Source organism: Phyllostomus hastatus, unplaced genomic scaffold (genome assembly GCF_019186645.2).
Source record: "Phyllostomus hastatus isolate PE091 unplaced genomic scaffold, TTU_PhHast_1.1 phas_contig_40, whole genome shotgun sequence".
NCBI lineage: Eukaryota > Metazoa > Chordata > Mammalia > Chiroptera > Phyllostomidae > Phyllostomus > Phyllostomus hastatus.
Genome location: NW_025333872.1, coordinates 40303330 through 40330143, shown reverse-complemented (window position 1 = coordinate 40330143; position 26814 = coordinate 40303330). Strand labels below are relative to the sequence as shown.

Below are 26814 nucleotides of genomic sequence, written 5' to 3'. Positions count from 1 at the left end.
ATTAGTTGTACACTTAAGAAAATAATGTAAGGGAAAGATAAACAACATTCCCTTCTGGGGAGTCAATCTAGTTCAGTGGTTCTCAAAGAATGGTCCCTAGACCAATAGTATCAGCATTACCTGGAACCCTGCTAGAAATGAAGAGCTATAGACCCAGAAACTCTGGGGATGGAGCCCAGAAATCTGTTTTAACAAGCCCTCCAAGTGATTTTGATTTGTGAACCACTGGTTCAGCTCATCAGAGTAGAGAGGAAAGTAGATTTAAATAGGGCAGAAACAGTCCAGACATAAAGAGTATATATTTCCCTGGAATAAACTTTGAGCTCAATGTCAGATATCTGAGTGTAGAAACTAGGTAAAAATAATAAAACTCTAATAGTAGGCATGTCTATTTAACTATATAATCTACATGACTATATAACAGAGTATTTTTATATATTATATGTACAGTTAATCCCTCGCTATATCGAGGTTCACTTATTGCAGCTTCACTGTATCGCGGGTTTTACAGTGAAGCCGCAATAAGTGAACCACGATATAGCGAGGAATGACTGTATACTTCAATGGTGAGTACCCATATAGAATTTTGTATGTTGTTAAAATTACATAGGTTTAAGAGTGTAGAAAGTGTTTAAGAGCATACGAAGAGTGTTTAAGAGCATATTAAGAGTGTGGAAAGGTTAATAAGAGTGGGAAAGGTTTATAAGAGTGTGGGGTTTATAAAGCCTTAAAATATATATAAATAATAAAATAAATATAACGCCACTACTTCGCAGATTTTCACCTATTGCAGGAGTCTCTGGAACATAACTCCCGTGATAGGTGAGGGATCACTGCAGTATATAAAACAGATTATGTAATATATAAAACTGTATTCATATTGCTATCTTAACTTTTATTATAGTGAAAAATAAATAGTAGCAATATGGTTTACATTTATAAAAGTTTTAGTTATATTTGTTTTTAACTCACTCTCACTTGCCAAGCACACTTAATCACTAAACCTATGAGGAAATTGTACAAGGAATTATTATCCAATTTTATAGATAAGGAAATAGAGGCTTAAATAGGGTAAGTATACATGGCTCTTGAGTAGCTGCAGTACAAATGCAAATTTCTGAGTTCAAGATAAGGATTTTTCCCTATATCATGCAGCACCATATTATAATGTAAAGTTTTTTTCAATTTTTAAAATTGTGATAAAATACACATAAAACTGATTGCCATGTATTTTAAAACAAAATCATAAAAAATGAAGCATTAATAATAAGAATAAAATATTCAAAGATACTTTTTACTCTACACTAGGATAATCAACAGACATTCATTTTTTTTTTCCCCAGACATCTTCTGTCCTTTGAATTCATCAGGTGGCCTGCAGATAACTTTTTCAGGTAAGGTACTAATCTTTGTGACTCCACTATGTAAGTCTCAAGAAAATAGGCCTTGAATTGACAACACATAAAGCCTTAAAATGAATACGACAAAGATAACCAACAGGCTGATAAATGCAACAAGACAGCAGAAATAAATGCTTAGAAAATACACAAAGTTACTGAGAAGCAGAGATTAGTGTTGGGCTAGACATTCTCTCCCTTTATCACCTCAATAGTTAAAGGTACTCTAAAAAATCTATTCCTGCCTTCTGAAAATATACTCTTGACAGAAAATCCTAGCAGGAAATGCACTTGGCAACTAGCTCACTCAGCAGAGAGCTATTCTATCTGATCCTAAAAGACTTCAGTGAATACGCACACATCCTTTTCCAGTGGTTCTTAAATGTCCTCTCTACCAAAATAACCTGCATTAGGGTTTGAGGACGTTCTACACTGCTCTGAAAAGGTTATAGAGATTATTAAAATGCAATCTAGAGCTAATTTTATATTAGGGCACAGGGTGGATTCTGCATGAGAAATAATGTTTAATAAAAGCTATTCTCCACTGAATGTTGTATGTCAACTATATCTCAAAATAAACCCATTCTCAGTATTTTTTGAGGATTTACAAAAGGTAGGCAAATCAGTATTTAGAAGTATACAGAATGCATTCCCTCTGAGAACTAACATTCTTTTATTCAAAATTTAAAAATACGTAACACACATAGCATCAGGGCTTAACTTCGATGCCATCTTAATTTTATCATAATTTTCTAACAACTTTTCCCTAAAAAGGGCATGAAGAGCATAAAAAAGTGTGACATTACGAATTTCTAACTGTTCATCAGTAAGAGACTCATTAAATAAAATAAGGGTGCATTCATTCAATAAAATATTATGCCAATTTTTATTACTGCTATGTAATGATTTCCTAGATCAGGTGCAAAACAAAACATGGTGCAGAATAGTGTATGTAATATACTTATTTCTGTAAGACTGGGGAAGAAACCCCCATAATATATACAATTACTTGTATATGTGAAGAATATCTCCAGAGTGATAGATAAGAAACTAGTAACATTGGCTGTAACCAGGGAGGGAAAGAGGGCAGATATTACCTTAGCCTCTTGAATTATGTACCATGTTTAAGGATAATTTTTTTCAAGAAAAAAAAAATCAAAAAAACAAAAAAACCTCCTTCTTTTGATTATCCCTAAGTTGTCTGGCTAATTCATAATGTTTTAAGCTCATTACTTCTTTCATGGCATTATATTGTCAATATATAACATTTTATCAGATCAATACCACCTTAGTAGTGGGTCCCAAAGCTACATAGCTTCTATGTGCTTTTATTTATGACAACCTTTAAAAGTACAGTAAAATGAAATTGCCTACAGATTCCAAAACTGTCATGTGGAAAGAAAGCTAAGATCTAAAAGTGTCTTCAAAATATGCATAGGAGAAATCCAATATTCTAGTTAACATTTTCCTCAATAAAAAGTCTTATCTCTTAGATAAGGTTTTGTGTTATTTTAATAGTCACATCCCTATATGATTACCAAGACCTACTACTTCATTCTGCAAAAGATGTTAGGATATACAGATATGTTTTATAAAATTAACTCAATAAATACTAATGGAATCTTTTTAATAAAGAAAACAAAGAGAATAAAACAGAATAAATACATCCACACTCCTACCTTCAAAAATCTCTCATTGGTCAACAGTGCAACTTGCTTTTCTGCAGCCTGCTTTTCCACATACCTAAAATATTTACCATACCATACACAAAAAGAGATAATTAAATATTGTAAGTATTTGACTAGCATATGGGGAAAAAGAAATAACTAAACTGGGGGTCACATGCTTTCATTTCTTTTCAACAACAAATTCAAGATGACAGTCACGATATATGGTAATCTTTAACTCCGTGAGTTACCCACAGTTCACAGTCTGGAGGGTCTACGTAAACAAAGAACAGAAACTCCAGAAATAGAAAATGTTATTTATAAAAAGCAACTCTGGAAAGCTATAAATTATGTCCCCTTATAAAAATATTTTTCTTGATGCCAAATTTTCAAATCCAACACAGAAATCTCACAATTAAAAACAGAAAGGTTTTAATATAATCTAAAAAATTAAAATTATTTTTCCTTTCTTCTCTTCAAAAATAGCTGGATCTGAGATCATTTGTTTTGCCCCAAACTCTATTATAAGATATGCTAAATATGTATTTCTCTTTCTTACCTCCTAAATGATGGAAGACGTCGGATATTTTCACATTGATTATCAGATAAAAAATTTATTCTTCCCTTGGCTTCTGGGAGATTACAACATAGAACACTAAGGGGCTGGGAATAGAAATGTTCTAATAGAGAAAGCTGAAAAAAATGTAAAGATTAAATATATTCATTATATTTTGGCAGTAAATCTTCTGCTCAATTTTGCAGTTTAAAAAAACAGCAGAAGTATTTATGAACTAATATACCTAATGTCACCAATAACTGCAAATGATACATAAATGGCTATATACATAAGGCCCATTTTGTGAACAATGTCAGAATATTATAATCTCTGAAGTATAAACTAAAAGAAACTAATATAAACAGATAAATTAGCTAGTTTCAGAAGAATCTCACTTACTTTAACAGAACAATAAATGTGGTGGTGATGGGACTGGGGTGTGACCCAAGGTTCTAATTGATGCCCAAAAACTCATAAGAAAATACCAAGTCAGAAAATATCTAAAGTCAAGTGTAAAAACTGGTCTGCTAAAATAAATAAAAACGTTACAATGGTAGAAGCTTTGCCTACTGATAGAAAGAATAGTGCAACATGAGGATGGCTAAAGAAAATGTATTTTTTTTAATTCAGTTTTACTACATGGAGGAACACATGGTATAATATCTGAGAGATATGAGTATTCTAGTAACTAGAATGCTGTGGTCTCCATAGTACAAGGGAAAATGATTTTCCAGATTCTATTATAACTGATAAGATAGATCTCCTAACTGTCCAAATGTTAAAAACTTTGACTCTATGCAACCTTCTCATGACCAGTTTGGTTTTTCTAGATACCTTGATACTGGAGAGACAGTTCCCTACATAGTAGATAAAACACATTCTGATCACTGAAAAATATCATTCCCCATCACAAACTAATAAATTAACATGGTAATTTATAGATCATCCTTAAGGTATTTGAGTTTGATCCTTCCTGGGTAAACTGGTAATTTCTGAGCCTACAGAGCTGAGGATCAGAAACCCAAGGCTAGAAGAACTCCTCCAAAATAGTCTATGCTGGAGGAAGTATAAGGAGGCTGTAAGGCAACAGGCCAGCCTAACTTAGAAACAACTACAATTTAGTTCATGCCAAGTGCTAAATTATCTTTGCATATATTAACATAATCTTATTTCTTACTTATATTTTCCAATTATATTAGTGTGATAATACTTATTCTAAGGTTAACACCACTTTTTAAACATGAAACAAATAAATATCAACATGATAAGGAACTTCCTGGCAAGGAAGAATAGAAGTAAGTCACATGAGCTATAGTAGAGCTATAAATGCAGTTAAGGACCCAGTATCACTTAACTATTTTGTTCAAGTGCATTCTCAGTATCTGGGTCAATTAATAAGTTGGTTAACATATCCACCTAAAGCGGGAAAGACTTAAGCATATGTGGAATGATCACATGCCCTATTGTACCTGATATAGAAATCAGGACTTCACATTTACAGCGATATGGAAAATTGGACAAACAGGGTCTAAATGTTCTGCCACTTATTACCTATGTGCACTTCGCCAAGCTACTTAACGTAAGCCTGCTTTTTCATGTGCAAAACTAAGGGTAATAATATATATTTATGAAAGAAAGGAATTAGTAAGTGCCTAGCACAAAGGAGGTGCTTAGTAAATTATCAGAAACCTATAAAGTCATCCAATCTTAATTGCCTTATTTTACAGATGAGAAAAATGGGACCCAAAGGGATTAAGTACTTGGTTAATGTCCTTTTCCTCCCTCACTTTTCAAAGGTATTTGGGACTAGTTAATGTCTTCTAAAACTCTTTCTTCCCTTGACTTCCATGACATTCTGCTTTCTATTGGTCTCTTTTTGTTTCTAGTCTCCTTTTCTATTGTTCACTCTTATATGTCAGTTTGCCTGAGGGTTCTACCCTTACTGCTTATCTCACTCTTCTGCGTGATGCCTCATCCTCACTACATGGCTTCAACTACTATCTTTTAACGATAAATCCTAAATATTTCCAGTCCAGATCTTTCTCCTCAGTGCCAAATCTTTATATCCAACATACGCTAAATTAACCTATTCAAAAAGAAACTCACGCCCTGGCTGGCGTAGCTCAGTGGATTGAGCGCAGGCGGCGAACCAAAGTGTCGCAGGTTTGATTCCCAGTCAGGGTACATGCCTGAGGTGCAGGCCATGGCCCCCAGCAACCACACATTGATGTTCTCTCTCTCCCTCTCTCCCTCTCTCCCTCTCTCCCTCTCTCTCTCTCTCTCTCTCTCTCCCCCCCTCCCTCCCCACCCTTTCTAAAAAAAAATTAAAAAAAAAAAAAAAGAAACTCACCATTTTCTAACAAACTGGCTTTGACATGTTAACGTGTACACTTAATCAATGGTACCAACCTCCAATCCATCTGCCAAACTGGAATCTGTGTATCTGTCACTTATGTTCCTCTCTTACACATCCTATCATCCACTTAGTCACCAAGTTCTATTGTTTCTAACTCGTCCTCAAACTTGGTTCCTCCTCTCTAGTCCCACTATCACTACCTTAGTTTAGGCCTTGCCTTATCTTGTCTAGACCACTGCAACCGCCCTCTGATAGCTCTGTCTCCCCCTATTATTGCTTTGCTTGGAATGCTCTTCCAATTCTAACCTGGCCAGCTCTTCTGCCTTAGAATACATTCCTGTTCTCCTATAGAATCTCCAGGGATGTTTCTTTCATAGTACTGACTCAAAACTATAAATGCATGTTTATTCTTCTGCCTCCTTATGAAGCCATGAGCAATATGAAGGCAGATATTTCTTTGTCCTCTGTATGCCCAGGGCTCAACATAGTGTTTGGTTTTTAGTAGGCTCTTGCTAAATACTTATGAGTAAGTAAAAAATGAGTAAGAAGTAAATTAGAAGTTGTAGTAGCGCAGTATCATTTAATCTCACATACTGCTAAGGTAAATATTTTCTTGCTTGAAAATACTTTTAAAAAAAAAACAACCTAAGTTGAGCCCTGGCCAGGTTGCTCAGTTGGTCAGAGTATCTTCCTGTACACCAATCAATGTTTCTTTCTCACAATGATGTTTCTCTCTCTAAAATCAATAAATATACCCTTGGGTGAGGATTTTCAAAGAAAATCTAAACTGTAAAAAAAAAAAGACATATTAGCCGTAACAGACAACTATAGAGTTTTATGTAGAAGAAGGGTACCTATGGAAAGTAATTTATAATCATCTAGGAACTACATAAATATAAGGTAGTATATTGCACTTTTATATTGAAGGTTACTAATATACAGGTTGTAATCAATTTGATAACTGACATGTGTTCACAATCACTACACTTTGCTCAAGTATTTTAGATAGTTGCCAAGAAAGGGAAATAATAGGTTTTAAACAACAGAATAATGGGGTCCATCGTTAGTTTATAACAGAGATTATGAAGTTAGGTTCATGAATTTTTTCTGTCCATTCATGAAACCTTAGTGAAAATACATTCTCAATATATGAAAGTATAAATGAACACACACATATGTACAGGGGACAGCTAGCTACAACTCACAGCCTATTTTTACATGACCCAGGAATGTTTTTTTACATCTTTAAAGGGTTATTAAAAAAAAAAAGAAAAAGCAAAGAATATGCAACAGAAACCATATGTAGCATATAAAGCCACAAGTATTTAGCATCTAGTCCTTTGCAAAAAAAGTTTGTTGACCCTTTACATATAATATTTCCTAGGTAAAAAGTCCATAAGCTTTCATGAGATTCTTTTATTTACTTTTTATTTTTATCATTTTTAAATATTAAAGATTTTATTTATTTATTTTTAGAGAGGGAAGGGAGGGAGAAAGAGAGAGAGAGAGAAACATCAATGTGCAGTTGCTGGGGGCTGTGGCCTGCAACCCAGGTATGTGCCCTGACTGGGAATCAAACCTGTGACACTGGTTTGCAGCCCGCGCTCAATCCACCGAGTTGCGCCAGCCAGGGCTCATCAGATTCTTTAAATAGGTCCTTTTCCCTCCCACCTCCCCTAACATGGTAAGAATCACTGGAATAGAGGGAGGCCTTTTTTCATTTTAATATCCAATTAGTGTATTCTTTATATTTTTGCTGCAAGGTAACAAAGTAATGGTAGAATTTAGAATAATATAACTTGAATTTACTTATTCTACAGTTTGCCATTTAAAATGCCTTAAATATCATAGTAGTCAGTTTGAATAACATGCAAATTATTTAGAACCAGGTTGTGAATTTTCAAACCCATTAGTGTCTTCTTACCTGAAGTCCTTTTATAAAGTTCTGAATTGAGAAATCATAATACAAAAAGATGCTGATCAAAATCTGTAACACTTTTTCACTCAGTTTAAAGGGAAACTGAGTTGTAAGAAGTAGCTGAAAAGAGATAAATGGGGGGCAGGACACATTCCTTGTTAGTCGTTATTCTTCATAAATATGAAGTATAAATAATGAGGCAAAGAATGAGACTATGACATTAACTATGAAAGCTATAACAATAGCAAGGTTTTTCAGATCAAACATCAACTAAAATTTTAAATTAATTTACACAACAGTAAAAATAACAAAGAAACTATTCATATTCATACTACATGTTTGGAATCAAAGATATTCATCATCCTCTACCTAATTCCTAATTTTAAAAAGTACTGCCTGTCAAACATATAACTTCTTCCATCCTCCCATCAGAAGCCACTGAAGAAGCTGCAGGCTTTGGCAATTCTTGTTATCTGATTTCTTTCATCCCTACTGATACACAATAATGAACAGTACACCTTATGTACTGTTATGTGAAAACCCCAAATTAACAAATGTCTATTTAAAAAATGTAAAGTAGCTGAATTTGTATTATTCAATGCCGGTTTCATTCCCCATCAGGGTACATGCCTAGATGTGGGATCCATCCCTGGTTGGGGTGTGTACAACAGGCAACCGACTGTTTTTCTTCCTTGCTCTCTTCCTCCCTTCCCCTCTCTACAACAAAAAAAAATTGCATTTAGTAATAACTGATTGATAGCTACAGACTGATATCATTTTATAAACTTTATATTTTAATTTTCATAAATATTGATGGCAATACTATACCACTATAAATCATTAAATAGAAGTATTAAAAAATGTAAAGGAATATCTAGTTCAATATCATACTTTGAAGAGATGTAGAAATTTATCATTAACATTTATATTTATAATCTATTTTTGGCAGTTTTCTTTTCATCCTATTTTACTGGTAAATTTTTTTCTTTTTACCTTATCAAGTACTGTAGTCAGGTGCTCCTTGCAAGACAAAGATTGGAATATTTCTATACACAACAGAGATGATACTGCATGAGGAAGCAACCGATGGATGATAATAGGAGATGTGGCAATTCCAAAAATGAGTATTAGTGGAAATTCATGTAGATGTTGACTAGTATAAAAAAATACAAGAGTGGGATTTCTTCAACAAATATATTTCAATGTATCATTTTGCAATAAGACCTTATTTTTATGTCAGCTTTATAAGACATTGGTAAGGAGTATCATTCTAAACACTAAATTTGCTAAGTCACTGATTTTCCTCTGTTAAAGTAATAGAGAAATAGTTGGTGCATAGGATGACAATCAACTAACTGAGCCACGTGGGCAGGGCTGAACATAACTGGTTCTTAGCATTTCCAGTAGGGACACAAATGACTTCCACAGAGTAAAACAATACTCCCTTAGAGAGCTACTGCAGGTCAGTCTGGTGTATTCTGACTGCTGATTTTGCTAGCTCCCTCCTATTACCTATTGATTTTCACATCCTAGTTATATATAGTTCTACCTTCAGAGGAGTAAAGGACTCCATTATGGTTTTAAGTTTTTTCCTTACTTTTGATGGTAAAAGTAGTCACAAGACTGAGCTCCATAAAAGTAAAGCTTTTCTGTCACTATTCTGTACTGTGTACATTTTTCTAGCATGTTAAGCAGCTCAGTATTAGCATTAACAAAAGTCTTAGGATCTAGAAATCTTAGTTTAAAAATGGGGGAGAAAGATACTATCAAAACAGGAATAATAAGTATATTTGTAAATTATAACAATTTAGATTTAAGGCAAATGTAGCCATAACTGTTTCTTAAAAGATTTTATTTATTTTTACTTTTTAGAGAGAGAGGAAGAAACATTGATGGGTTGCCTCTTGCATGCCCCCAACCAAGGACGTGGCCCACAACCCAGTCATGTGCCCTGACCAGGAATCAAAGTGGCAACCTTTTGGTTCGCAGGACAATGCTCAATCCACGGAGCCACACCAGCCAGGGTATACCATGGTACATTTGAAAGATGTAATTTATTTTGTTTTCTTCAGTATGTTAACTTGCTTAACAGTTACGGCTACAAGCCCTGGCAGATGTGGCTCAGTGGATTGAGTGCAGGCCTGTAAACTCAAAGGTCACCGGTTCAATTCCCAGTCTGGGTACATGTCAGGGCTGGACACCAGGTCCTTGGCTGGGGGTGAGCAAGAGGCAACCCATCGATGTTTCTCTCCCTTTCTTTCTCCCTCCTTTCCCCTCTGAAAGATATAAATAAATAAAATCTTTAAAAAAACACAAAAATGTATCATGGGTAATGCTTCTTACTGGATTTTAAAATAAGAGTTAGTTACTTCAATCCTGAGTCTCACAGGATCTCCTTAAAGGTCCAATGAGATCATGAAGCAGATTCTCATCATATAAAATAATGTTTTTTAGGAAATATTCTTGCTCAGTAGAGCTAACTCAAAACTTCTAAGGGTGGACAGGTAACAGAAAGCAATTATCTGACAAAAATATCTCAATCTGCAGTAGTTTATATATTTAATGGGCAAGTAAGAGACAGACGATCTTGGTAAAAGAAACTACATTCTATACTGCCTTACCATGCTAATTTAAAATTGGCTAATTTTTGTCTTTTGATTTTCATTCTTTGGTCAAAAAGCAAATGAAAATCTGATAGGAGGTCTTTGAACATTCAATTATAAGGAATTTGAAATCATCCTGGTTTCCACCCATTTAGTATTAAAATAAGGATAAAACTGCAATTTGTTTTCTTTGAAAAAAGGTTGTTTTTTTTAAGTTAAACATTGTATGTTTTCTTAATAAAAGAAATTTTGCACAAAAGACAGGTGATACACATCATCTACCTGCTGACAATTATGAAGTCTTGTAGTACTTTTGTGGTGAAGCTTTCCATATCCTTTAAGATAAGCACAACAGGAGGAGACTGCCACTGGCTAGAAGAAGTCCTCTTTTTCCCTGGCTTTCCTGGGTCCATCTTCTTTTAAGCCATGGTGGAAAGGAGGAGTTAAAAGTAAGCCTTACCAACCAAATAATGCTATACATGTAGATCTAGATCCCTTTATATTTCACAGTAACTGGTTTTTTATTTCTCCCATGTAACAAAGAGAAACTCATTCTAAGAGTTATTAGCACAATCTTTCTGTCTAACATGGGAATAATAACCAAGAAAAAAGGTTCAGCAAAATCTGTAACTCATAAATAATATTTGTATTTTCTCCCATTTGGAAAAAATGACAAAAAAGCATGAGAGAACATTCTCTATAAAACTGAATGTTCTGTTGGTGAAATATCATAATTTGCTTTAAAGTAAGAATTAGTATTTTTAATTAAAAAGCACAATGAATAAAACTGCTCTGCCACTGTGAAATTTCAAGTTGAAAAGCATCTTAAATATCATCTAGTCAAATCCCAATTTTTAAATTGCATGTAGCATTTGATTTCTACAAGATCTAAAATTCTGGATCAAATTAAGATACTATAAATAATCATTAGACCCAGCTTAATACCTACATATTGTAAAAGGTAACCTCACTTATGATGACTTCAGCAAATATATTCATCAAAAAACATCACTACTGCCCTGGCTGGTGTAGCTCAGTGGCTTGAGTGCCAGGCTGGGAACCAAAGGGTCACTGGTTCAATTCCCAGTCACAGCACATGCCTGGGTTGCAGGCCAAGTCCCCAATAAAGGATGCATGAGATGCAACCACACACTGATGCTGTCTTCCTCTCCTTCTCCCTCCCTCCCCTTTTCTCTAAAAAAAAATAAATTCATTAAGTAAAATAAAAATATCTCTACAGTATTTCGTCCCATACTACCTGGCTACACAGCATCATAAACTAAGGCCGTGGTTTTATGGTGCAGCAACCCATGAATCACTCAGTTAATCATTTTCACCAGAGACTAACATGGAAGAATGGAACTTCTTTTTATTGAATACACTTTATTCAGAGAGCATTTACTCCCTAAAAATTCTAAACATGGAACATATTAGATTCTTAAAAAATATATATGGCTATTTCTCATCAGACTAAGTTGACAGTAGACACAGCATGATTCTATTAACCTTATAGCCATTGTTATAGAGACAAAATCTGCAAGAAAACCAATTTCAGATGCTGTTTTTGTCACTAGAAGATATTCTCCCACAAATAAAATGGCCTTGTAGGAACCTAAACTTTTATCAGGAAGTAGGCTGCATACTGATAAAAGAATACTTTTAAATTCTAGTAGCCTTAGGAAAAACAAGAGCTATCATTAAATTAATAGTTGATGCTGTATAAGCACATCCTTATTAGAACAAAACAACACTATACTTAATAAAATTCCAAGCCTCTCCAATCATATGCCAATTTCCTGGGAGAAAACTGTCAGTTTACATTTACCTGTGTGACATTCATATACCAACTGGAAAGAAAATCCATTGAACAATGTATCTTTTTCTGGGTATCTTTTTCCTGCTCTTTGGATTCCACATCTACATGGCAGTCCATCAACTGTGAGCATAACTTTTGCAAAAAATGTTTCATATCTGCAGAATATAAAAGAAATCTTATCTCCCCTTAAAGTAATCCAGTATAAAACTGAAACTTTTTTCATATTTTACTGATTATGCTATTACAGTTGTCCCATTTTCCCCCATTTATTCTCCTCTGCTCTGTACATCCCCTCCCACTCACATTCCCCTTTAGTTCATGTTCATGGGTCACACATATAAGTTCTTTGGTTTCTACATTTCCTATACTATTCTTAACCCACCCCTGTGTATTCTGTACCTACCATTTATGCTACTTATTCTCTGTACCTTTTCCACCACTCTCCCCCTCACATTCCCCCACTGATAACCCTCTATGTGATGTTTCTGTGATTGTGTTCCTGTTCTAGTTGTTTGCTTACTTTGCTTTTGTTTTAAGTTTGGTTGTTAGTGAGTTTGTTGTCATTTTACTGTTCATATTCTTTATCTTCTTTTTCTTAGATAAGTCCCTTTAACATTTCATATAATAAGGGCTTGGTGATGATCAACTCCTTTAACTTGACCTTATCTGGGAAGCACTTTATCTGCCCTTCCATTCTAAATGAAAGTTTTGCTGGATAGAGCAATCTTGGATGTAGGTCCTTGCCTTTCATGACTTGGAATACTTCATTCCAGCCACTTCTTGCCTGCAAGGTTTCTTTTGAGAAATCAGCTGATAGTCTTATGGGAACTCCTTTGTAAGTAACTGTCTCATCTCTTGCTGCTTCTAGGATTCTCTCCTTATCTTTAATTTTGGCTAATGTAATTATGATGTGTCTCGGTGTGTTCTTCCTTGGGTCCAACTTCTTTGGGACTCTCTGAGCTTCCTGGACTTCCAGCAAGTCTATTTCCTTTGCCAGATTGGGGGAGTTCTCCTTCATTATTTGCTCAGGTTTTCAACTTCTTGCTCTTCCTCTTCTCCTTCTGGCATCTGATTTGGATGTTGGAACATTTAAAGATGCCCTGGAGGTTCCTAAGCCTCTCATTTTTTTGAATTATTGTTTCTTCCTTCTTTTCTGTTTGGTTGTTTCTTCCTTCTGGTCCAAACCATTGATTTGAGTCTCGGTTTCCTTCCCATCACTGTTGGTTCCCTGTACATTTTCCTGTATTTCACTTAGCGTAGCCTCCATTTTTCCCTCTAATTTGTGACCATATTCAACCAAATCTGTGAGCACCCTGATTACCAGTGTTTTGAACTATGCATCTGATAGGATGGCTCTCTCTTCATCAGTTAATTGTATTGTTTCTGGAACTTTGATCTGTTCTTTCATTTGGGTCATTTTTTTTTTTCGTCTCGGCAGCACACCTGTTACATAGTAAGGGACAGAGCCTTAGGTGTTCACCTTAGGTGTTCACCAGGGCAGGGAGGGCAACCCACGTTAGTGTATTGTGAATCTGTATGTGCGGGCGGTGTCCAAGTGGGAACGGTGCCACTTGTTCAGCTCTCTGCTAGTTTTCAGTCACTTCCCCCACTACCCACAAGCAAATTCGGCCCTTCTGTTGCTAATTCCTGGGTGGGTGGGTTTGTGTACATTCTAGGACCCTGTAGGTCTCTCCAACAAATTGTCCTATGAGGCTGGGAGTTTCTCCTACTGCCACCTCAACCCCCACAGGGGTTTTCAATGAGAGGTTTGAGGCTTTATTTCCCCATGCTTGAACCCTGGGTTGCTCAGTCTGTCTCACTCCCCAGTTGTTCCTTCCAGTTTATCTGCACAGGAATGTGGGACCGACCTGTCTGCCAGTTACCGCCTCACAGGTCCACAAGCCACTGCCTTGCCTGCCCCAGTCCTCCAGCTGCCACCTTGCTGCAAGTCCTCTCCACGCAGCTGCCCATCTCTGCCCCTCCTACTGGTCTAGATGAACATTTCTTCTTTAACTCCTTGGTTGTCAGACTTCCACACAATTCGATTTTCTGTCAGTTCTGGTTTTTTGTTTTTAAATTTGTTGTTGTCTTTCTTCTGGGTATGCAAGGAGACACAGTGTGTCTAGCTACACCTCCATCTTGGCCAGAAGTCCACAACTGAAACTTCTTGATCAGTAAATTATATTATTTGAGTAAAATGTGTTTTTCTATACTTAAGATTAACTACCATATCATTTAACATATTGCCTATGAATGTTCATTAGTATCTCCTCTTTAATATCTAAATTTTATTAAATGATAAAATTTAGGACAAACTTTATATGTATTGTCTATAATAAAAGTGTTACCTAAACAAATGTATAAATATAAAAACTTAATTATATGAGGAGTAATATATATTTAATTTACTTCTGGACATCAAAAGGTTTTTAAAGCCCCTAAAAAAAAGATGAAAAGTATTACTTACACAAGTTATTTTTAATTCCAATCAGTTTATGAATATGAAAGTAATATAAAGCACAGAAACACATCAGTGCAATTTAAGCACATTTTACTCTGGTAGTTTCCACATCCTTTACGATTGAATGGCTTCAGATACTCAAGGTAAGCTCTGGCAATGGACTATTTTTACTCATGGTGGCCTTTCAAAGTGGGACAGTAAGATGACTTGAGGCTGTAAACATGAGCCTATGTAGTCTATTCTCTGTTGGACTAAATAAGAACTCCCAGTTCCTCAATTATCAGCGCCTGTGCCAAACCTTCCAACTTAAAAGGCCTGGACCATTAATGGCAGTGAAGCAGATATGGCAGAGGCAGGGCTGGAATAAAGTGTCAAGAGTCCTACAATAGTCAAGACTGTTCTGGGAGGCACTAAACTTCACTCTGCCAAAATGCAGTGGCAGACTCTTCCCACAAATAAAAAGGGACAAAGAAAGCTTGAGAGAGAGAGAGAGAGAGAGAGAGAGAGAGAGAGAGAGAGAGAGAGGGGACCCAAGAGATTTGTAACATCTCATCAAGGTTATTAAAGCATTTATACTTCACCTGGGCAGTCTCTAGATTGCAATGAGACTACATATGGAGTGACATTATTCTGAAGAGCTTCTGTTAGACTTCTGAATGTTAAATCATGATCTGTTACATTCACGCCTGTGGGATTATACATCCATATTATACCACAATTTTTATTATTAATAATTTAACAACAAAAGCTATTTAACTTAAGTGAATTGCTAAGTTGAAAGTATATTACAACATGATTAATAACAGAAACAAAAAAAACACACTGCATAAATGAAGAGATCTCCAGCGATAACAGCTATCTAGAGGCACACGCTATACTTATTTGTCAGGAAAGGTATTTAGCACAAATTGTCTTTTTAAAAAAAATTACTAGGGATGTATAGTTTACCCCTGAGAACATCTTAGGAATAATTTCATTCCTCTGTCACATTCACAAAAAACTCTTTAAAATAATTATTCAAAAATAAGGATTAAAAATAAGGATTATAGATTCTAGCCTTACTGTGATCCTCACTTAACAACCGGGGAAAATCCAATCAGTAATATTATTTATGATCACAGTAGTAAATAACATAATAGGTAAAGTGTACACTGAACTGATTTCTGAGGAAAAGAACCTAAAAACAAATTATAATTTTAGGTCTTTTAGGTATTTACAAAACCCTGACTCCCATTTCCACAAATCAGAATTTTAGAGCTCTGCATGTTGTTATCAGAGTTGAGTGAAAATGTCCCCACATACTTTGGAAGAAATTCTATTAACTGGTAACTTCCCTAACATCACAATCTGTAATTTCTAGAAAGTGCTTTGGCACTTGGGCAGGTGCCAGCAGCAGACATCTTGAAACTACTTGAGACTTGCACCTATAAAACTTCAACTGCTAATCAGAAAAGGTTCATAATCATCCAGGCCACCACCAATAATCAACATTTTTTTTTCTAGAAGAGCCAACACATAAAAAATGTTGGCAGGCTCTTTTTAAATGGACACACACTAAAATAAATAAATAGACCATATACATTTGAGAAAACAGAAAATATGCAATTATACTTAAGTATCTTTGAGATTTTTTTTAAGTATTGAAATGATATCTGAGCATGCATTATGATCTGTGACTGTGATACTACATCTCTGAACAAATTCAGGAATTTACTAAACACTGGCTTATCCTGTCTGACTGAATTTATAAGCTATTTAACACTATGTTCCTTAAGACAATGGAACTGTCTACTAGAAACAAGATAATCAGAATCTTTAACTGAAAAAATGTTCTCCTCAAGCCACTGACTTTGAAACACATAATTTCTATTAGCTTCCTTCCTACTTTTGGCAGAAAGCAGAAAAGGGATATAAATAGTGCTCTCACCAACAATCTATCAGCCAGGCCTCTTAACTGTGTTTCTCCCATTCCACTTGCAATTGCTGCAACGTGGCAATACAGAAAAGAAAGCAGGAAACAGTCCAAGGCAGCCATCAGTTTCTCACCCATAATGGAAGGGGTTTTGAAATTAAGTGGCAGGCTGCACTGAAAAGCTGGTCCACAGCATTATAAATCATTCTACAGAGTCTTATTCAGAGTGGTCCCAGGATCAGTAGCATGGGCATTAGCTGCAGGCCTGTTTGAAATGCAGAGTTTCAGGTCCTACCCCAGACTTATTAGTGAAAGCTTTCATTTACTAAGATCCCGTAGAGATTATTTGTAGGTATATTAAAATGGAGAAATACTCTCCTGAATATCAAGTATATAATGAACAATATTAGGCAGTATTAGACTAAAGAATTTCTTATCTCAGATCCTACTCTTATAACAAATTCTGAATAAATATATTGAAAGTGCACTTAAGAGTACATAAGAAATCCAAATATATTCAACTTTCTTTTCAGAAGGAGTGAAGAAAATTTGCTAATATTCCAAGGAAAAATTTTTCCATTACCTGCAATCCAGACGGCTGGTTAAAACGGAATGTTAATGATGGAAATTTAAGTAACTAAGAAATTTAAACCTGCAGTCTGAAAGCAATTTATATATAATTCATCCAAACCATCTTTTAAACAATCACTATTATACAATAGAATATAACAATCCAAGATTAAAAAGCTATGAACAGGGAAATAAAATTAAGGTCATAGAGTAATTGCAATGAAGAGATGATAAAAAGATATTAAAACAGAATCTATTAATATACTGCTGGCTTCTTTATTACCAAATTCAAATCTCATGTATTTTCATAAAATAACTAACCAAGAAAAGAGTAACACAAATATATTTCCCCAACATTTTTCAGACAAAAATTTGGAAGATACTAGCTAATCCAAATCAATTTTTTTAAATTAGCAAATGTATAATCAGTATAAAGAACTTTTATTGGTTTTGAAAGTATGCCCAACAAACTATAATCGGTTTGATTCTATAAATTATTCCCTACTATTCTCAATAACAAAACCACCAATTTAAGAAAACAAATATGTACATACCTAGAATAAGAGCAGCAGTTGGAATTTCTCTGAGTTTTATTTGACAGCCCCAGTCTCTTGAATTCTTCTGGAATCCAGAATGAGACTTTTGCAGAAATTTTATTAGACTGTCAAATAGGTTTTTATTTAATTCCTCTTGCAGTTGCTACACAGAACACACAAAACTTCATGGATTATTATTAGTAATAATCTGCTGTGTCTTTCTAAATTTGGGAAAGAAAACTGTCATGAATTCAATTCCAAAGATTACATGTAAAATTACAATCATGATGAAATAAAAAATGTTTTTCTCTTAGATCTCCAGTGATTAGTGCTTTGGATTCCCTAATTAAAGAACCTCATTTATTCATTCAACAAACATTGACTTACAAATGAAAACCTTACAAATGAAAGATAGCCTCTACGCTATTCACCAATTTTTCTAAGTTTTTTAAAATGTACAATGATACGACAACTGTCACAATACAATCTAACAAAATTGTTTTGAAGGAAGTTAAAAACAACTAACTACTACTAGAGCTGTTGTACATGTAATGGGCTTTTTGGCCAACCCAATACAACACTGTGTTGGTCAAACAAAACAATCCCACTTAAGATGTTGGCCCTAGAACAATGAATCTGCTAACAATAAATTTTTCAGACCTGGAATATACATAGCATAGTAACAGAGCGTGAAGTAGTTTAGAAATAGCCTCATTTCTTACTTGTGTAACTGAATGGATAATTTGAAGAATGCCAGTATCTCAAAGCTGTGAGGATATGTAAAGGCCCCTTGCCTTAGGAACTATCATTATAAACATATATTCCAGTACCCGAAACTATGATTAATACTTGGAATGTGAGTGTTTTTTTTTTTTAAGGACATACAGATTGTACTTAAACAATATTCCAACATGTCACCAATTCTCTTGTAAACTGGTAGAAAAGATAGGGAGCAACAAATATGAGATTTACGGTACTAGAGAAATGTTGTTATTAAAAAAAAGTATTCACCTCAGTTTCAGATTTCATCTGCTGCCATATCAACTGGTAAGTTTCAAATCGAAGCTTACTGTCCTCAGACTCATTTTTTCCTTTATTAAAATACTCCTCTGAAAACAGAAAAGATTAAGTCAATGTCTTTCTTATTAATAAAAGTTAGAAAATCTTTGTACAAGGTCACACAGTAAGTAATGGGGTTGAAATTTTTTTATATGCCTCAAATATATATATATATTTGGGGATAGGTAACATTCAATATCCTTGATATTTAATTTTATTTATATATCTTATATTTTACTATAATTCTGTCTATAAGATTAAATAGCTTTTTAATTTTTAGAATGTATTTCTATTATTTACTTCTCACTTTGTTTTTATTTAATGGTTTCGATTTGAGGTTTAATATTAACATATTTTCATTATTTTCTTCTTCTAAGGCCTTGTATACTTTGCTTCATATATTGGCTTTGAGCTCTTCTTTATTAAATGATTCTTACTACTACTATTGTTGTTCATTTGTTCAGCTGACATAGTTTTAGCCCAGACTTTTATTTATTCTGTCTGTATTACTTTATACACTTTTGGAATGTTTTCCTCCAAATGGTTAGCCATTTACCCAAATACCAATTACTGCAGTGGTTTTCAAATTTTTGCAAGCATGACCCACATTAAGGAATACATCTTACATCATAATCCAACACACATACATATAATAAAGTCCCACAAAACAATATTTACCCTTATCATGTGATACAAAATGTTTTCTATTGTTTTTTAAAACTTTCATGACCCACTAAACTGATTTTCTGACTCATACTTGGGTTATATATAAAATCTTCGGTTTAAAAAACATTCTTTTTCTACTGATTTGGGATGCCCTTATCATCTAAATACTCATATACACACTTGGAACTATTTTTTAACTTTTTTTTTTCATTCTACTGAATCCAACCAGAACAATCCTGAACTATTTTAATTACTGTAACTTCACAGTTCATTCTAATACTGAATAGGTCCAGGTCTTCCTCCCATCACCACAAACACCATCATCCTTTTTCAAAAATTTTTAAACCATTCCTTCCAACTAATTTTGTCATTTCTGGAAAATAATTACACTGGTATTTTGACTGGATAAAAGACAATCTGTACTTTTTGGGAAGAAATATTTTTTTGAGAAATGATATTTTTAATATGGTAAAAATTCACATCCAAAAACACTCCAAGACTCTTACTTTAATCAATGTTACATTCCTTATAGTTTTCTACTTTGCTTTATATTTCCTGTTTACTTCTAGGTATTTTATTGTAATAGCAAGAATGTTAATGATATTACATAATTGTAAAAGTATACATTTTGTTCCTGACTTCACTAAAATGCTGCCAGTATTCCAACATCAAATTTAATGTTAAGTAAGAGTTTGGAATAGAAATTCTCTTTCATGTTAAGGAACTTCACTTCTAATCGTAGTTGAATTGGTTTGGGACAAACATTGATTTTTTAATTTTATCAAAAGGCTTAGAATATACTGAAGTCATCATATGATAAATGACAGATAAGTTTATAATATGAAACAAACTAAAAAAGCAAGGAGATATACTACTAATAAGAGACAAGAATAACAAGGTTGCCTTAAACAAAACAAAAACAGTCATCTTTGAAAATGAGTAAAAACATAAAGTGTTAAAGTGGCAAATCAAGACATAAATACTTTTGTGAATGATGCTGCATCAAAATACTGAACAAAGTGTCAGAAATTGGAAAACAAGAGCAGTAGGACCCTTTAACCTGTTACCACAACTTCTCTCAGTCATTTACCAAGTAAGCAGGTAAAAAATAAGTAAGCACTGAGAGGAGGTAAACAATGACTATCAGCTTTCACTGCTGACAGTTTAGCTCTTGCTCCTTACAATTCATCTCTCTCTCTCTCTCCACAGAATACTGAGGAGAAGGAGAGGTATCAGTCTTTTTTTAGGCACACGTCAAAATGCCTTCAAGTCAGGGGACAGTTGTGGGGCACAATGCAGAGCATCTCTCTACTTATTCAGACAATTTTGTTTTGAGAACTGAAGACATTGAAGGCAAGTGCTAAAATCTGGATATGTTTTCCTCATTTCTGCTCCATCTGTTTTAAAGTTAGGGTCAATTCCTCTAAGATTTTCATACTATAACAGGACCTGTTGGTCTTAGATCTGCATAATGGAATAAACCTAAGGTACTTCAAAGTTCATATTATACAGTTATAAACACTAGGTTTACTAATATAACTAAAAACTTTAAACAAATCTTAATAAATTATAGCTGCAATTTAATACAAAAGGTTCTAAGTGAAAATTCATCTCATAGTTTGAGAGGCAGTACTAAGTAATGGTTAGAACATGGATTTGAGAATCAGACAGCTTGGTTTCAAAACCTGGCTCTGCCACTAACAACATCACTGAGAAAGTTCTTTATGTCTATGTATCCTCATTTGATATGTTCTAACAAAAGCCTGCAGTCACATGACCCCCCCCCTCAAATCTACAAAACATTTCCCTCACTCCATAAAAGTCCCTCCCGCCCTTTTGCAGTCAACTCCTATACTTTACCCTAGGAAACCACTAAGATTTTTAAGACAATCTCTTCTAAAGAATGGTGACATATCCTTTGAAGGACATTTACTTTTCAATTTGCCGTTTGAAGGTATGTTTGTATTTCCTTTTAGATTAGAACCCTAGGGTTGTACCCTTATTGCTTTGTCCTATGCCTTGTAAGGTAACTGCTATGTCAACAGAAGAGAATTACTAAATTCAGTTAGGGAAGGAAAACTAACAAATCTGTTATTAAGACATCTTACCTATAGGCACAGAGGTCTTTCTTTTCTTTAAGTTTGGCTTAAACACAAAGCAGCCCTGTAAAAAAAGGGGAAAAAAATCACAAAGTCAACGTAGCCAAGGATCAGTAAATCTACTAACCAAGTATTTTATGGATAAGCAAATTTTTTAAATGTATTTCTTTAAAATGCTAAGAAATAATCCATTTTCTATCCAAGTTATAGAAGGAAAATTCTTAAGCAATACAAGAACTATGCATTTCTTTCTCCTCCTTCCCATGGGATGTTTACATTTGATTTTGCTCTTAGGGACCTTACTTTAGAGGTAGAAAAGAAAACAAATGCTGATGAAATTTAACTCAGAAAGGTTCCATTTTTATAAAACTTAGAGAAGAAAGAATATTAGTATACATTAAAATGAAGATCGAGAATATATAAAATAGGCCTGACCTATTTTATACATTGGAATGATGATTGTGCATCATTCCACAAAGTGAAAGGTTGCTGGCTCAACTCCCGGTCAGGGCACATATTTGGGTTGCAGGTTTGGTCCCCAGTCGGGATGTCTACAAGAGGCAACCAACTTATGTTTCTCACCCTTTCTTTTTCCCTCTTTCCTCCCCTCTAAAAATAAATAAAGTCTAAAAAAAAGAGAAGATACAAAATAGTTGTGCTCCTATCTCAAAAGAATTATTTCTTTTTTTTAAAGATTTTATTTATTTATTTTTAGAGAGGGAAGGGAAGGAGAGAGAGAGAGAAACATCAATGTGTGGTTGCTGGGGGTTATGGCCTGCAACCCAGGCATGTACCCTGGCTGGGAATCGAACCTGGGACACTTTGGTTCCCAGCCCACGCTCAATCCACTGAGCTACGCCAGCCAGGGCCCAAAAGAATGATTTATTTCTTAATTAAATTAAAATCCAACTATCTAGAACGTGGATGGGAAATATATAATGTAGGCTATTTTGTGTCACCTTTTTTCATCTGAGAAACTCTTACTCTTTCATCCATTATTGGTCAACTCAAACCTACCCACTCTGGGAAATCTCCAATTCTCTAGTTAAAATACTCCTTCCCCTAAGATCTCACACTACTCGAATATCTTTATTTTAAATCTCTTTCACACTGTATCACAGTTATTTAGGGTCTGTCTCCCAAAGTAGTTTGTGAGCACCTTCAGAGCAGATTGCATTCAGTTCATAATCATTTCCCCAATGTTTAGGATAGTGTTAACATAGACATTAGACCTAATTATCATACAGAAGGAATGCTTGCCAAGTAATATTCCTGGTAATTTCCTAGCTACACATAGTTTCATGTTATAATTTGACTAGTGATACATAGCCCCCAAGCTACTGGTCTTATGTTTATTCTACCAATCCTAAAGCCACATATCATGGACAGCTACTTAAGATTGCCATTTCTAAGGAAAAGGAAAATATGTATCTAGAAAAAGTCATCTCAGGATAGTGCTGAAGACAGCAGTGAAAATATAAAGTGGTCATTTGGATTACGGGATCCAAAGTGAGAACTCTGCCTTATATATACTTTTGTATCTGCTACTAGTGGAACTATATAAAATACACATACATATTTAGAAAAATGGTGTGGTACCATGGCAAGCTTGGCATTGCCTCCTTTCTATGTCCATCTGCAATTCAGAAAAGGAAAAGGAGCTTTAAAGGCATGAGATACAAAGAATACCAAGAATGAACCATAATTTATAGCAATGGTAGTAATAAAGTTAACCACTCTTAACTCCTGATCAAGGAATGTTATTTGAGATGGACAAAGAATCTAGGAGGACAGCTGACAGCAAGAAAATATGACAAAGAAAGAGAAGTCTAGTAGGTTAGGGGCAAAAAACCCCCCAGCAATTTCATGAACTCCAGAAATAGTCTTTAAAGATTCTTATTCATGCAAGAACTCCTTCATAACCATCTCAATACAACCATTTCTGTTATGCCATAAGTACCTTCTTGGAAAAAAAAAAACACTCCCAATTTTGCCAGATACCAAAATTCAGAGTCTTACACAACAAAAAGGATTAGGGGACAAACCACTCAAAAACTATGGAACTTTACTACCAGGGCAAAACAAAACCAGCACCAACCCTAATTAAAAAAAAAAAATAGCCCTTAAATCTCTTCTAGCATTTGCTTCTAACATCACAGTTAGTCAATCCTTTGAAAACTTAAACCCTAAGTTTGTAGTTCCTCCTTGGTATGTGTAGTCTTGGAAGGCACTGCTTCTCATAATTTAAATCAAAATTAAAAGTTAGATCCATGGTGCAATCCTCTTCATTAATCTGATTTAACAGAGCGAGAAATGTCTTTGCAGCTTTTTCATCTGCATTCTCAGCTTTATCAGACAGCTTAACTGAAAGGGCTTCCAGTTGCACTCATATTATTAAAGAAAGGTCTTTGTCTACTGCAGTGCTATCCAACAGGGCTTCCAGTAATGAGGGAAGTAAAATAATCCGCACTAGTATGTAGTCACAGCCACAGGTGGTTATGAGCACTAGAAATGTGGCCAGTGAGACTGAGAAAATGAATTTTTAATTTTTTAAAATTTTACTTTAATTTAAATATCCACATGTGTCTAGTGGCTACAGCACTGAACAACAAATCTTTAAAGTTCATCATCTTACCGACTACACTGTCTTGCAATCCCTGGCCATCTAAGCAGCCAATATGAGGTCTATGATCTCCTCACATACACACATCCTACAGTTTTTTCTAAGACCCCCTTCTCTATCTCTACTAATTATACGAACAAATATGCCATTTTATTTCCACCTTCTGGTCCAAAGAACATGTCATTCTCTCTGCTAAAACTGCACCCCCCTCTTCCCAAACCTCTACCTAATTTCGACTCATTTTTCAAATAGCAGATAAAATGTCTTTCTCCAAAGGCCTTCCCTGATCCTCCGCAATCTAGATTAGGTTCTTCACGTTCTTCTGCTCTCTCACTTAGAATTTTCTTTCTTTCTAACATTTTTCACAACTTGTGGTCAGTTTCTCTGTTTAATGTGTTTGAGTGCAAAAACTGAGTCTACTCTGTATCCTGGTACCCACTGGAGTGGTTGACGCACAATAAATATTTGTGAGAAGGAAAAAGTACGGGAGACTAGGGCACATCCTCCGAGCATTCCACCTCCTCAACAATTTAAAGGTCCTCCCAACCAAAACACTAAGGCACGTGAGCGTCTTTGCTTCCAAAGTAAAGTTAGCCTCAACTGGACCAGGAACAAAGACCCTCACCTCTGTCCGCTGCACCTTACCCTGAAGTCGGCACACCTAAACCTATGTAACCTCCGCTTCGTGCCTTCCTGAAAAGAAAAAGAGGCTGTCGTTGAGTCTTAGGAACTGCCCGCCCCTACGTACCTTGGACACTGAGGAGGTGGCCATGGTCCCTGCGGCTCCCAGGAATCCAGAAACTCGGGATTTCCCGCGCTCCACCGCGGCAGCAGGGCAGAGGTTAGTGGCTGGCTATTGGGCTTCCTGATTGGCTGGCATCACCCTCCGGGGGCGGGCTTCCGGCGCGCTGAGGCGGGGCTGCAGAAGGCGGGGTGTGGCTCCAGACTAGAGTGCAGGGACTCGCTTCGTAGGAGGCCAACATGGCGTGTGGCTTCCGCAGGTCCATCGCCTGTCAGGTACGGACCGGGAACTGGCAGAAGGAGGCCCCCGCACCCCGAAGCCATCTAACCGCGGTGGGCCGTCCTCAAACAGCGGGATGGCGGGTTCTGAGAAAACCCTGTTTATTTCTGCCGCCTTCTCCCCCTTCTTTGGTGATGTTTCAGCTGATGACGGTAGGGCATGCGGCTCAGAGCAATTTTCACTTTGAAAAGCACTTTTTGCTTTTCCCCCAGTCCTTTCCACCCTAGAGCGTTGTGTGCTTTATCTGGGTGAAAAGTCATTGGGCCATGATTAGACCCCATAGAAATTAATATTGACCTAGTGAAATCAGGAGGCTTTAGCTAGAAATGAATAAAGATTTACCCAAGGGTCTTAAGGTTTGTAAACCAGAAATACAGCTGTGTAATACACAGAGTGTTCTGAAGACAGAAAAACAGGGAGTTCGTATAGTATTGGGTTGGCCAGAAAGTCTGTTCTTTTTCCCCAATGGCTCTGATAGTGCTTATCTGTCCTTAATTTCATTCAAAACAATTTTGTTAGGTTGTATTGTGACAGCTGTCATATCAGCCAGTGTGCATTCAAAAAGTCTTATCAAAATTGGCGAACTTTTGTGTGGCCATTTTAATATTGAAGATGATAGAAGATATGCAACGTTTTGGTGTATTATGCTTTATTATTTTGAGAAAAGTAAAAACGCAGCTGAAGCGCAGAAAGATTTGTGCTGCGTGTGGAGAAGGTGCTGTGACTAATCCAACGTGTCAAAAGGGGTTTGCAAAGTTTCTTGGTACTATTGACATTTTGGCCAAATAATTCTTGGCTGTGGGGCTGTCTTATGCATTGGAAGATATTTAGCAGGTCCCCTGGCCTTTACCCACTGGAAGCCAATAGTGGAAGATAAGCTGACATACTCAAAATGTCCAAATCAGTAAAGTCATTGGGGAAATTGAAAAATGTGTCTTTCATTTTATTGGGAAAAAAAACCATAATGGGCTGTTTGGTCTACCCAATAAAATGGAATCACTATAGTCAAGTTGCTAAATTACTAAAATCAAGTACATTGATGTATGAGGAAACAATTCAATTATTGTTTTAACTAGCCTGGAAACTTAAAATTTTAAATTTCCCAGTCCCACATTAATGTCTGGATATACACCAAACCTCCAGGTAATCCTCTAATTACTCTCTGAAGGAAAAGAATCACTTTCATATGTTCAGACCACTGATCACCTAGATCAGGGGTCATCAAACCTCCCGCCTGTTGGGAACCAGGCTGCACAACAGGAGGTGAGCTTGAATGTAATGCACTTGAACCATCCTGAAACCACCCATGCCATCCTCCCCACCCCACACTGCTGTGGAAAAATTGTCATCCGTGAATCCTGTGCCTGGTGCCTAAAAGTTTGGGGACCACTGAGAGAATTACCATCTAGGACCAATTCAGAGGATAAGAATACAAAACTAATTTTAAGGAACTTTTTGGCCAACCCAATGTTTCTTTATTCTTCAGTGTTCTCCACACTTGGTGAAGTTGGTGATGGATCTGAATTTTTATTCTAAAGGATCTAATTTGAACAG

At 35.5% G+C, this 26814-nt stretch overlaps 2 protein-coding genes across 7 annotated transcripts in view; one reads left to right on the top strand and one right to left on the bottom strand.

Annotated features, from left to right (window-relative positions):
- ORC3 (origin recognition complex subunit 3) overlaps nucleotides 1-25075 on the bottom strand; it is a 60941-nt gene extending 35866 nt beyond the window's left edge. For 3 of the 4 annotated variants that reach the window (XM_045843054.1, XM_045843055.1, XM_045843056.1), the window contains exons 1-11: nucleotides 24988-25075; nucleotides 21626-21680; nucleotides 18804-18901; nucleotides 17811-17955; nucleotides 15356-15460; nucleotides 12323-12468; nucleotides 10780-10913; nucleotides 8888-9047; nucleotides 7901-8014; nucleotides 3624-3757; nucleotides 3077-3140 (exon numbers count right to left, since the gene is read on the bottom strand). In XM_045843054.1, coding sequence (XP_045699010.1) covers nucleotides 3077-3140; nucleotides 3624-3757; nucleotides 7901-8014; nucleotides 8888-9047; nucleotides 10780-10913; nucleotides 12323-12468; nucleotides 15356-15460; nucleotides 17811-17955; nucleotides 18804-18901; nucleotides 21626-21680; nucleotides 24988-25011 — 1179 coding nt within the window. In that variant the 5' untranslated portion in view covers nucleotides 25012-25075. Of the gene's footprint in view, nucleotides 1-3076; nucleotides 3141-3623; nucleotides 3758-7900; nucleotides 8015-8887; nucleotides 9048-10779; nucleotides 10914-12322; nucleotides 12469-15355; nucleotides 15461-17810; nucleotides 17956-18803; nucleotides 18902-21625; nucleotides 21681-23191; nucleotides 23209-24987 lie in introns of those variants that run through there. The other variant, XM_045843057.1, reaches the window with a different exon arrangement.
- A 91-nt stretch (nucleotides 25076-25166) lies between these two features.
- RARS2 (arginyl-tRNA synthetase 2, mitochondrial) overlaps nucleotides 25167-26814 on the top strand; it is a 70485-nt gene continuing 68837 nt past the window's right edge. The window contains exon 1 of one of the 3 annotated variants that reach the window (XM_045843305.1): nucleotides 25167-25256. In XM_045843305.1, coding sequence (XP_045699261.1) covers nucleotides 25221-25256 — 36 coding nt within the window. In that variant the 5' untranslated portion in view covers nucleotides 25167-25220. Of the gene's footprint in view, nucleotides 25257-25280; nucleotides 25413-26814 lie in introns of those variants that run through there. The other 2 variants (XM_045843307.1, XM_045843306.1) reach the window with 2 other exon arrangements.